The sequence below is a fragment of the Protomyctophum parallelum genome, assembly GCF_964188405.1.
Source record: "Protomyctophum parallelum genome assembly, chromosome: 2".
Lineage (NCBI taxonomy): Eukaryota > Metazoa > Chordata > Actinopteri > Myctophiformes > Myctophidae > Protomyctophum > Protomyctophum parallelum.
The window spans coordinates 53,608,800-53,621,748 of NC_139699.1; the positions used below are offsets into that span (position 1 = coordinate 53,608,800).

General features: G+C 43.1%; 1 protein-coding gene across 1 annotated transcript in view; it reads left to right on the top strand.

Annotated features, from left to right (window-relative positions):
• The window catches only part of cdh16 (cadherin 16, KSP-cadherin), a gene marked incomplete at its 5' end in the record, with an annotated part of 36,010 nt that extends 25,176 nt beyond the window's left edge, over nucleotides 1-10,834 (top strand). The window contains 6 exons of the mRNA XM_083759457.1: nucleotides 428-669; nucleotides 1,198-1,328; nucleotides 4,664-4,903; nucleotides 8,229-8,345; nucleotides 10,313-10,429; nucleotides 10,532-10,834. Of these exons, the coding sequence (XP_083615583.1) occupies nucleotides 428-669; nucleotides 1,198-1,328; nucleotides 4,664-4,903; nucleotides 8,229-8,345; nucleotides 10,313-10,429; nucleotides 10,532-10,632 (948 nt within the window). The 3' untranslated portion in view covers nucleotides 10,633-10,834. The remainder of the gene's footprint in view (nucleotides 1-427; nucleotides 670-1,197; nucleotides 1,329-4,663; nucleotides 4,904-8,228; nucleotides 8,346-10,312; nucleotides 10,430-10,531) is intronic.
• Between the last annotated feature and the right edge of the window lie 2,115 nt (nucleotides 10,835-12,949).

Below are 12,949 nucleotides of genomic sequence, written 5' to 3' on the forward strand. Positions count from 1 at the left end.
TGTGTGTGTGTGTGTGTGTGTGTGCGTGCGTGCGTGCGTGCATGTGTGCATTACAGTATGTGTAACACAATTCCTGGCTAACCTATGACTTCCGTTAAATTTGTCTCAGCCCACGATATCAACCTTTGTGACTCATAATGTTGTCTCCAGATTCTGATACTTTAGAAACGTCTTAATTTTGGCTCTCCTCCAGGAATCCATCCATGCACTTCCAACTTTCCAGGCCATGAGTGAGAATTTAAACACAGCTGTCTTTGGAAGGCCGATTTCCGTTATGATCATGACTTTTTTGTGTTTAATACAGATCATTTCTGGAGCAACCTTTTTGAAACATGGCCATGGTGTGTGTGTGTGTGTGTGTGTGTGTGTGTGTGAGGGTGTGTGTGTGTGTGTGTGTGTGTGTGTGTGTGTGTGTGTGCATTTGCAGGTGTTGGATTTTGAGCGTGAAAGTGAATACATCCTTGTCCTCGGTGCTCATAACCCAGTAGCTCTTGTGCGTGGTCGCTACGGTCCTGCATCCACCGCGACCGTCTCCATCTACGTTGATGACGTGAATGAAGGTCCAATCCTCTCTCAAAGTCACTATGAGGTCACAGTCAGGGAGGGCGAGGAACCGGGACGGGTTATAGCTACTATTCGGGGTTATGACCCTGATTCTCACCCAATCAGGTATGTCAAGTAATATTTAAGATGAGAGATTTCACAGCTGCACTGAGAAACATGATATTTCAATTAGGGACGCACAATATTGAAACTTTGGCCGATATACAATTACTGATTAACTTAAATCAACCAATACCGATATTGCAACACAAGTTCCAGTTGGGTTTGCCTTATACCTGCTATACAGTCTGGGGCAGATGAAGACTACAAGAAAAACTGTACATTCTTCTTACTGGCCTACTGATGTAATGCACATATTAGTTCAAACCATTTTCAACTAGTTGACCCTTTTGAAAGCTTCCCTGGAAAACACTGATTGAGTCTTCAACCTGTTGATTAATTGTGCGTCCCTAATTTCAATTAGATATCTGAGGGGCCTCCTATGCCCAGCTTTGTGTGTCTGTGTGCACCCCATAGCCGGAATGTGATGATGTATGATGATAAGAGCGCCCCTCACTTCACACAAGTGTGATTAAAAAAAAAAGAAGAAGAGCTTCACTATTCCTCTTTCCTGTATGTGTTTTGGCCATCCAGGTATTCTCTACGAGGAGACACCAAGAGGTATTTCTCTATAGGGAAGTACTCTGGTGAGCTGAAGACTGTGCAGGCTTTGGACAGAGAGGAGAACAGCACCTACACTATGGAGGTTGTCGCTTTGGATGGACGTAAGGCGACCACACAAAAACACTTGATCTTTCCTAAACAAATGATCCCTAAGGAGATGCTCCGCTTGAGATGTATCATCTCGTTTTTCGAGGGGGTCCAGCAACATCCAGCAAATACAGAGCAATACAGTAGACAAAAACTTTACAACAAATACATCATGCATGCATACATTACAAAACAAAACAGAAAGCTCTCCCAAGCTGGCCGCTCCCACCCCACCTAATCACTCAGGGAATAAGGCACTTACGGGTCTGTAACTCTGAGAGTATACACATTGAACCAAATGGACCCTTATAGGTCCATTTGATTCCATTTGAACACTCTCAGTTGGGGGGGAGGGCGCTGTGATATTAATGCATAGCTAACTGGGGGTCATTGAAATAAAAAAAAGGTTTGAGAATGACATCTATGAGGCCCAGGCCGTAGCGTAACGGTCTGGGCACCGGACTGGTGATCCAGTCGCGGTGTGCCGCGGGTTCGACTCCCGAACCCGACACGGCCTTTACCGCATGTCATCCCCCCATCTCTCTCCCGTTTCCTGTCAGCCTACTATCTGTCCCTTAAAAAATCAATAAAAGGCGTAAGCCGCAAAAAAAAAAAAGAGAATGACATCTATGGTAAAGGTAATGCAGTGGTGCAGTGTGTCTATCTACTAGAAATTCAACATATACATGCAATGATATCCCCCCTGTGACATAGGATTCGCAACGTGAAAATAAAGCTATTGAGGGTATGCGTGTGACATCAATCATCATCATATCCGGAAGTTATGCGGGAATGCCTACTGAGTGCTAAAAAATTACTTTCTGGCCTTGACAGCTCATACATCCAAACAGAAAAGTCCTATTTGATTGAATTAAATGACTTTAAACAACATTAAATTCACTTTGTCACTCACTTTGCCACTCGATCTGCCATTCACTGTATGCATGCGCATACCCTCTATTGTCTTATGCCACAGATAAAAAGGACAAAAAATGACACGATGTAAAAAAAAACTAAAGGATCATAACTTTAATGCCTAGGTTCACAGAAACCTTAAGTCCTGTGAATACAAGCTCATGTACACCCCAAAGGATGTAGTGAGTGACCCTCTTGGGACAAACTGAGGATATTTCCATCACGCAATAGTTGAATTATGCTTATACATCCATCCATGCATCTTCAACAGCTTATCCAGAGTTGGGTCATAGGGGCAACAGCTCCAGCAGAGAGATTCAGACTTCCCCCTTTCCCAGACAGTTATGTCACCTCCTCCTGGGGATCCTGAGGAGTTCCAAGGCCAGTGTGGAGATATAATCCCCCATCTGGTCCTTGGTCTGCCCTGTGGGACGTGCAGGGAGGATCTCCCATAGGGAGACGCTCCGGAAGCATCCGCACCAGATGCCCCAACCACCATAACTGGCTCCTTTCCAAGTGAAGGATCAGAGGCTATACTCAGAGTCTCTCCCAGGTGACTGAACTTCTCACCCTATCCCTAAGGGAGATGCCAGTCACCACTCACCCTATCCCTAAGGGAGATGCCAGGCAGTCACCAGAGAAAACTCATTTTGATCTTATAATTTCAGTCATGACCCACACTGAAGAGAAAAGTAATACAGCAATTAATACAATGAGTTAATTTCTATTAATCTGCTTAAAACATGTTTTTGCAGTCAACCCATAACAAAGGACAAAGAAGGGCGCAACAGTTTACCCCTTTTAGCCCTTCTAACAAGCTCACAACGCGCCGCTGGGCTTGGAGACCGGCTATTTTCAAAGAACTTGTATGGAAATGTGTAGGAAAAATTATCCGCGGCCTAATACATATCAGTATGATACATGTCAGTATGAGTACAGTATTATACATAATCAGTATGATGTATTAGTATGGTATTAAATGGTACTAGGAGCATCGTAAAGGCGTGAATGCAATGTGTCACCTCATGTACCTGCAGCCTGCGGGTGCAGTCACGACATCAGGACAAGAAATCTATTCCAATCCAGATCCTTATCAACAGCTGCTATGAGTCACGCACGCACGCACGCACGCACGCACGCACGCACGCACGCACGCACGCACGCACGCACACACACACACACACACACACACACACACACACACACACACACACACCAAATACAATTCAGCAAACACAAATAAACTGCACATGCACAGATGAATCTTCCAAGAAGCGTGACACATGGAGAGACAAACAATTGAGAAGAATGTGATAAGAGACTGGATTGTTATAGCGGGCAGCAGGAGCACTGAAATGAGGAATGTTACATTATGCTGCAAAGTAGAACTGGGTTTTCTTCGACGGGTGGCTGGCATCTCCCTTAGAGATAGGGTGAGAAGTTCAGTCACACAAGAGAGACTCGGAGTAGAACTCCTTCGCATGTAAAGGAGTCAGCTGAGGTGGTTCGGGCATCTGGTTAGGATGCCTCTCGGGAGCCTCCCTAGTGAGGTCCTTGACGCACGTCCCACTGGGAGGAGACCCCGGGGCAGACCAAGGCGCAGTTGGAGGAAATACATCGACTCACTGGCCTTGGAACGTCTCGGAATCCCCCAGGAGGAAGTCACTATAATGTTGCTCTGGAGAGGGAAGTCTGGAGCACTCTGGTGGAGCTGTTGCCCCCGCGACCCGACTACGGATAAGCGGTTGAAGATGGATGGATGGATAGAACTAGGTGAAAATTCGATTATATTCTCATCTGGAATGAAACCAGACTCAATGCATGCCTGAAACCCTGTCCTTGGTCTCCTCAGTGTCAACAGTCATAGTATTCTACTATCTACCTATCTAAAAGCAACTGCAGGGTTCACAGCTGAATGACTCGCCTCTAAACATAATTGGCTCTCCACAAGAGATTTGTAATTATTTGACAGTTTCATGTGTATTATTGGTTCCATATAAAATCTCAGTTGGTTCTCACACCGTTTCAGTGGTTTTGGTCGTCCGTACAGATTCTTAACCACTCGGTAGGAGGAGACAAAAAAATAGCAGATTCAGCTTTGGGGACTCGGGGAGCAGCCTTATAAGTCTATGGGAGTAGCAGCAATAGTGCTGGCAGTGCGCTGAAAGCACGCGCGTTCATTCAACCCCGACTCATTTTTGAGGGGGGTCCTTAGGAAGCATCATAGATGACAGGGAAGCACCATAAGAAGCAAATTAACCTGCACTTTTATTTCTACATTAATTTCTTTATTATCAGGATAATAATAATCAGGACCCTCAAATTAATGAATGGCATTTTCAAGATAAAAAAATATCAGATCTATAAGCTCACAACTATTTTCAAATTGCTGATGTATATACGTTGGTTAAACTGATTTTGATATGCACCCTAGGGAACTCTTCGTTGTCTGCTTCCACCCTGGTGACTGTCCAAATCCTAGACGTGAATGACAACAGCCCGGTGCTAGTGGGGGACTACTCCTGGAAGTACCTGTGCACACCTCGCTGGGAGGACCAGGCGCTGGTGTTGGCGTCACGAGACAGCGACGGGCCACAGCATGGAGGGCGACTCAACTTCTCTCTACGCAGCGATGCCACCGTCCGACGCAACTGGAAGCTGACTCCTATCAATGGTGAGGTTGAACACGGTCTGCATGTCAACAACCTGGCATGTAGTCTACCATTTTGTTTGTATGAAGTGTGCGTGAGAGTGAGTGAGTGAGTGAGTGAGTGACTGACTGACTGAGTGAGTGAGTGAGTGAGTGAGTGAAAAAGGGGAGTGTGTTGTGTTATGTGTCATGTGTGGCTGTGTGTGTCACTGGTTGAGACTGTAAGAACTGATTGATTGAACAATGACGTCAGTTCCCCACAATGGTTATATCCTTTCATAAATTGCCATAGCAACAGGGTTCCTTTGTAATCACAGTGGTTCATATATTATATATATATATATATATTATACAGTATAGGTTGAGTCAACGCTTATTATACAAAATTAGACCAAGTAGAACTGCTCATCCACTCCTCCTGCTTCCTGTCATTCAGTCATTCAGTCATTCAGTCTGTCTGTCTGTCTGTCTGTCTGTCTGTCTGTCTGTCTGTCTGTCTGTCTGTCTGTCTGTCTGTCTGTCTGTCTGTCTGTCTGTCTGTCTGTCTGTCTGTCTGTCTGTCTGTCTGTCTGTCTGTCTGTCTGTCTGTCTGTCTGTCTGTCTGTATGCTTGTCATTGTCACTTGGAAATAAAGACGTGCAGTCCATTTATGCCTTTTTAAAAAAAAAAAATATCACACTAATCACAGACAGTACAGTGATACAGTATAGGCATCTGATGTCATCAGGCCCGGCGCCACGGTGGTGCCAGAGGGTGCCCAGCACCCTCCGTTCTGCACCCTCACTTTTATGTACATACAGCATAGTTTTACTATATAAAAATTAGATGTGCACCCTCGCCATTTTCAAATGCCCCCTCAGTCATTTCATCCTGGAGCCGAGCCTGGATGATATGCCGCATGCGCTCCCAAATCATCTCCCTCCTATACTGTATGTCCAGCTTTGAGGGTCTGTGTAAACGCAAACATTGAAGACAAAAGTGAGGACTGCGGGCCCGATTTTAGAGTATGGAATTTTGAAATTCCAAATGTGCAGGAACCCTGTACACAACAAAAATCTATTTTGGCAAAAGAATCCAACGGAAGTACACCTCGTACCACACTATCAGCAATCTCTATCATTGTTGAATAAGTGACACCTTCGTGCGACACCCCTGTGTTACACAATTGGATTCTGAAAGAGGGACAATGAAATTACTTTGGAAATAATTTGCACATTGAGTGTTTGCCACTGGACATTGTGTTGGCTAATGTGAATTTAAATGGACCAAATCTGCTTCCGTGTGCAGATGAACAGTGTGAGCAGGTGTAGAAGACTTGAAAACTGCCATTATCTATCTCAGTCCCACATCATTCCTTCAGAGATGTCTCGAACGGAAGTACCGTTATATAATGACGCTCTTCTGCAGCTGTAAATTGTCAGTGAGGTGCTGCTAAGTTAATAGTCTCCATTCTTAGTCACTGCTGTGACATTTTGTCATTTTGTCACTTGCAATTTCCCCCTCTATCCACACTGCCACGCACGTCTTTGTTCCAGTTGGTAGCCTACCGATGATGTAAGCCGCTGTTCCAAACGGTTACTTTTCAGGAAATGGATAAAAGGACCTGTATTCCAATGGCTCCAATGTAGTTCATATTATTTAGTCCCAAGCGTTAATTCTTTCCATCCACCCCCCCCCCCACACACACACACACACACTTAAGTGTATTTTATTTATATATTTTTCAAAAATAGCAAATATTTCAGATCAACATGCTCAGAAGGCGTCATATCGCGATACATTGTGAGCTTGTAGATCGGCTATTTCTGTTACTTTTGTGTGACAAAGTAGGGGATTCATTTACAAAATGAAAACCATAAATAGTTAAAATGGAAGGTCTCTGCCCGACAACAACAACATTGTCCATCTAATTCATTACTATGATGTCGCAGCTGGGTTCCTGCCAATTATTGAGTTCAAAAAGCGGAAGTTATTGTTGTACCAACAATAATAACAAATAATCTCTTACAGACCATGCAGGCAAAATGCAGTGTCCCAATTCAGAGGCTGTCGTCCTTGGAAATGGGACAGCCTTGTTTGTGAGGCTGTGATGTAATCGGTCTTCAAATGCAGCCATCGAAGGACACATATAGCCCCTGAATTAGGACACGGCCAATAGTTTAGCTACCCCCCCCCCCCCTTTTTTTGTGTGTCATCACAACTACCCAGCCAAAGTTCTCAGTGTGACTTGCTCACATTGTCATTTACAATACTAGAGCGGAGCCCGTTGGGCACTGGCCTACTTGGAACAATGCAAGTTGGAAATGCATGCCCCACCCAGTTATTATGACTGTGTCCCTTTTATGCCCATCTATGGAGTTATTTGTCAGGCATGGCCAAATATGGAGTCTATGCAGATGTCAGAACACCATTGTGATGACAGACCAGGCCAGCTTCATATATGGAGCCTGGGCAGGGGTCCTGTCCAGAGCCTGGGCAGAGGCATTTGTGCGGGCCCTGTGGTGGTGTGGAACGTGTGTGTCGAATTTGAAGTCGGTAGGGCGAGCGGTTACGTGAGTAACCTGGACTACAGACATTCATGGAGATCTAGTGGTGTGATGTCAGAACAGGCCAGCTCCATATATGGAGCCTGGACAGGGGCCCTGGGCAGGGGCCCTGTCCAGAGCCCGGGCAGAGGTGTTTGTGCTGGTTTTGGACAACCGTGGGTCCGACCGACTCGACACCGGGCACTGTACTCCCTGTGGTGGTGTGGAACGCGTGTGTCAATTTGAAGTCGCCAAGTCGGCGGCGCGAACGGTTCTCGAGTTACGGGGAGAACAGACATACAGAGATATGGTGCTTATTTTATGGCCTCCATCTGTACAACACCTTATGGGAGAAAATATGTCGTTTGAAAACTATATGTATATATTTTCCTTCACCTCCCATGAAGAAAAATCATGGGGGGTCCTTTTCAGTGGACTTTGTGCACATGCAGCATATCACGCCTGACTCTTAACAGTGGTGATAGAAGAAAGTAGAGAGATGTCCAGTAAGCCTCTTAAAACACTGAACATCAAGGGGAGGCCTGGTAATGGGCTTGCCTGTGGGTTAGACCCTTTAGATAAGAGTTCACCCTGCTTGATAAACCCCTACTATTTACGGGACGAGGGTACCACTTTTATGTCACACCGCCTAGTGTGTATTTTGTAACCTTTTCGTGCAGATTAGATAAAGGGTCAGTGCATTTAGAACATGGTTCACATTACAACCTTTTCTCCCTCAGAGCTCCCCCTCTTATTTACATTGCCTCCACCACACACAAACGTGTTTTTCAAACATGTTAACCACTGAATGTTTTGTCCTCCAGACACGCACACCAACCTGTCCTTAAACATCCCATACCTGGCCCCTGAGGTCTACACGGTGCCCTTCACCATCTCTGACAGCAGCTCCCCTCCCAGGAGCACCTTCATTAACCTGCCAGGTAACACACAAAGCAAAGTGCACGCGTGGTTCCCCATCCTTCTCCGGATCGGCGCCCACTTGAAAATGTTGAAAGTGTTCCCATCTTCTGAGTGTCTGAGCAGTCAGATGGTTGAGCTGCGTGCATTTTCAGAGCATATTTATTTACAGTCAATCGATTGTGTTCCATTGTAACTACTGTAATGTACAGTATTCATCTGTATCCCAATGAAAACTCGTTTTTTAAGGTTTTAATGAAAGACATCATCATATTTTTACATATATGTTTTTCATATTAATGTTATATTATCATTAAAATCTTGTGTGTGTGTTGTGACAATTATTCGGTGGCCCACCGTTAAAAAACTGATAAACGCAGCAGTGTGCAGACACCTTAACAATACCCGAACGGCATAGGTTGGGAATCGCTGCACTAAAGCAAGCACATGTGAAGTTATGGTATAATGGTAATGCTAATGTGTGCAAGTTCACAAGCACTGCTGCATGGATCTTATTAAAGCAGCTATAACATTAATTTAAATAAAACAGTTTTTAATATTTAATATCATATTGTCTATCTAATAGTTTGAGCCTCAATCACCACTCTGATATAACCAGTCCATGGCATTTCTGTTTTGCTTCTGAAGCTGTTTTAGCTGCAGTAACACAATGTCCTGAGGTGGTGGGGGTGCTGATATGCAACTAATATATATTTGAGTCATTATAATATTGATGCTAGATAAACACAGGCTAGTTTCCATTCCATGCCAGCTTGGAAAATCAACAATGGCGGACATTGTAAAATTTGTAAACAACGTGGAAATACAAATGAAGGACTGAAGGGAGGAATTATACAAAGTAGGGTGACATTTATGACATCACAAATACGACCAAATCAGTTGAGCTGTTCCTGAGAGCAATTTCCATAAAAGCTCCTATATGATGAAAATCCTGACCAAAATTGCATATTTGTGGGGATAGAAAATACACAGTGGAGCTCAAAAAACACCCCCAAAAATTGAGAATGTTGAATTTTACGTTATAGGTCCTTTAATGTAGCTATTTCCAGGCCTAAAATAACGAAAATCTGGGGCCATGCAGTGCAATGCAATCTACCCTCAACACATCTACAGCACAAGCACACAGTGTGCTTGTTGTAGTGCGTTTGAGTGTGTGTGTGTGTGTGTGTGTGTGTGTGTGTGTGTGTGTGTGTGTGTGTGTGTGTGTGTGTGTGTGTGTGTGTGTTTTGAGTGTGCAGTACAATGCAATTTTGAATGTGCAATGCAATCTACCCACATCACATCTACAGCACAAGGACACAGTGTGCTTGTTGTAGATTATGATATTATATGATATGATATAGTTCACACTGAAATTTGTCTTGCGACACAGCAGCCAAGTATGCAGAACACATACACACATTTGACATAACACAAAGAACAAGACAATTTACATACATAAAGACATGAAGACGAGAGCAATATCCACCGCTTAGATTATCCTGTGGCTACTACAACTCCTGATTAAGCCTCAAAGTCGACTGGTGGACAAAGGACCTCTTTAGTCTGACCTTATTGTATGCTGGTACACCATATCTCCTTCCTGAAGGTAGCAACCTATAATATTCTCCATACAACACATGCTTAGTATTAGAGGTGATATTCCTTGCTAACCTTAGGATGCTGTTATCATACGTGGATGTATAAAGTTTCTGAAGTTGTTGTCCAACAATCTTTGAACAAATGTTCAGTTGTTGCAGCAGTTGTGACTTTAGGGCTGCAGACAAACATATGTTGCGGGTAGATTGCGCACACACACACACACACACACACACACACACACACACACACACACACACTCACATGCACGTAAACACACGATACGCACACATACTCTCTGGTGCCAACCCTCCTCCCCATTCAGCATTTCTGAATGGGGTGAATTCGGGGTAATGGGTCATGATATAACACATGCATCTCTTCTCACTAGTGACAGTATGCCCCTGCAACATCAGAGGAAACTGCAAGATGGCTGCAAAGCAGTTACAAGGCATGCCAACTATCCAATCTACTGTGGGAATTCTACTTGGCACCTTTGCGGTGATAGGTAAGATAAAGTCATAATAAAAAGTCTCTAATACTGTGCAGCATAAACTGAAGTATTAGTAAGACTCTTACTAATAGAGAGAGAGACTCTTCTTCATTTCAGGAACTATACTTACTGTGGTTTTTGTGAGACTGTCCTACCAGAACCCCAAACCACCCAGCAAAACTAATCAGGAGAGAGTGCCACTGAAGATCTCATTGTAACTGCAAAGCCCGGTCCAGAGAGTCTGCAGTGTCTCAAATGATATGCTTATCTGAGCTGAAATGTGATTGTATCTGATTGAATCAGGACTGTGTAACTTTTAAATAAGTCATGATGTGTTGTGTATGTTGGTATGGTAATGTGTCTGAAACATACTGTTTTATGTAGTCATGTAAACATACATGACTACTGACTTAATTTGCATAAAGGATTGATATGCTGAATTTGTTTTGATTTGTACTTTATTTTTACTTTTGCTTACTACTTGATGGTGTCAGTTTTGAGGGCTTTTGTAATCAATTATACAGATTTTTAGCATCAAATACTGTAGCGTATAGTGTGTGTGTGTGTGTGTGTGTGTGTGTGTGTGTGCGTGCGTGCGGGGGGGTACATTGGGCCTTGACCTAGCAACACATTTCATATACATAAATAAATTTGAAAAGAATTATCCTGTTTTGTTTTTTCTCTCTCTTGGTATCTCTATTTATTTTCCATACGACTGCGTCGTGTGGGGAAAATCTGTGCAAATGCCTATGATGAAATAATTATATGAAATAGGGACACATAAAGAGCTTGATGTCTTGCTGTCTGACCAAAGGTAGAAGTGAGTGCATTAGTGCCTCCTTCCACTCCTGTACTGTCTGTAGCTAATAGCTACTATGCTTAGCAAAGTACCTCTGCAATGTATGACTGACTGATGTTATCCGGTTTTTATAATCTCATTAAACAGTCAAGCTCCAGTCTTTGGGATGATAACACAATGGATGCTGTCTGATCTGGATGACCTAACAGACAGGCAAAGCTATATTCAGACCAAAGTGATGCTATTTATAGATTGCCAACTGAAGGTCCACTGAATGCCACTCTAGTGTCCGGCTGTCTGTCCGCCAATGAACTTGTCATCTTATACATTGACCAGGAAATGACTTCACAGGGAAAGCCTTTACATTCTGATTCTAAGGGCAAATTATTATTCACAATTTAGTAGTATTATCGCATAGAGAAATTGTATTTAAGTTGCTTGCGTTATCATAACCAGTGATAATAGACAGGAAAGGCTGGCTATACTGTATATATGGTACGGGATCCCATCTACTTGCTTGTGTAGCTGTGGCTTTATTATTTCCCATGATTGTGGTACGTAATAGTCTGGTGCAAAGCAGAACACAATCACACCATCAGCCACTAACGTCTATAATGTTCCCGCAGGCAGTTTAACTGGGATAGAAAACACAGCACCACAATGGAAATGAGCTGGATCTATCTAGAGCTTACATTTCCACCATCTAAATTACGTATAAATGTAGCTCGTTCATTTTTTTTTAAACGGCCAATAGGCCTACTTAAAAGCAGTAGTTTAATTGATAGCCACTGTCATCTTAAAAAACTCAAAACAGTTAAGCAGTAGGCATATAATGGAAGTTGTTATTATTATGTTGTTGTTTTTACCCTGTTCTGTAAAGCACTTTGTGACCATGTCTTGAAATGCTATATAAATAAATTCATTATCATTATATAGGGAAAGAAATATGAAGTTAAATGATATTAAGATGAAAATAACATTGTGGTCTAGAACCAGAAGTAAAATACACCATTTGGTTATGTGTTCCATCCAACTATGTGAGGGGAGGCCTGGTCCAACTGGCTAACATCCAACAGACAGGAACAGGGGTGATATTTTAAATTCAATTAGTAGATCAGGAAAGGAGAAGCAATTCACCATAGACAGACACTTTTGTACTGGAGGTTATGTAATGTACTGTAACCTTGCTGTAAATTTCACTTGAATGTACTTTTTATTGAATGTACTTCTTATTTTTAGATTGGGTGTTCTTTTAACTTTGTATTTTCAGAAAAGTCTCCTATGGACAAGTGGTGAAAACTAGCACTCGTGCTAACACACTGTAAACGATGCATCTACAAGTTGTACAATTGTGCAATGAGCAATGTGATTGTTATGTCCATATCAAATAAATAAACATAAACATAAACACTCAAGAGCCAGGAAGCGTGGAACAGCGGTTGGACTTTCCCCAACTGTTTCTATAGGTTACATGGAAGAGTGTTGTACTATGATACACCCCCCCCCCCCCCCTTCTTTCAAGGACAGACATGTAGGCAGCTCAGTAATTTTTTATGTTGGTTCCAAACATGATACAGTAATCAAATTATTGAGTGGTGCAACCACTCCAAGGAACAGCAATGTCCGTGTTCACCTACAGTATGTGTTGGTTCACCTATGTATGTGACGTTAATGAGCGCCAGTATAATGAGCACCAGTAGGGGCGCTGTTGTGCCAGAAACAGAGAGAGAGAGAGA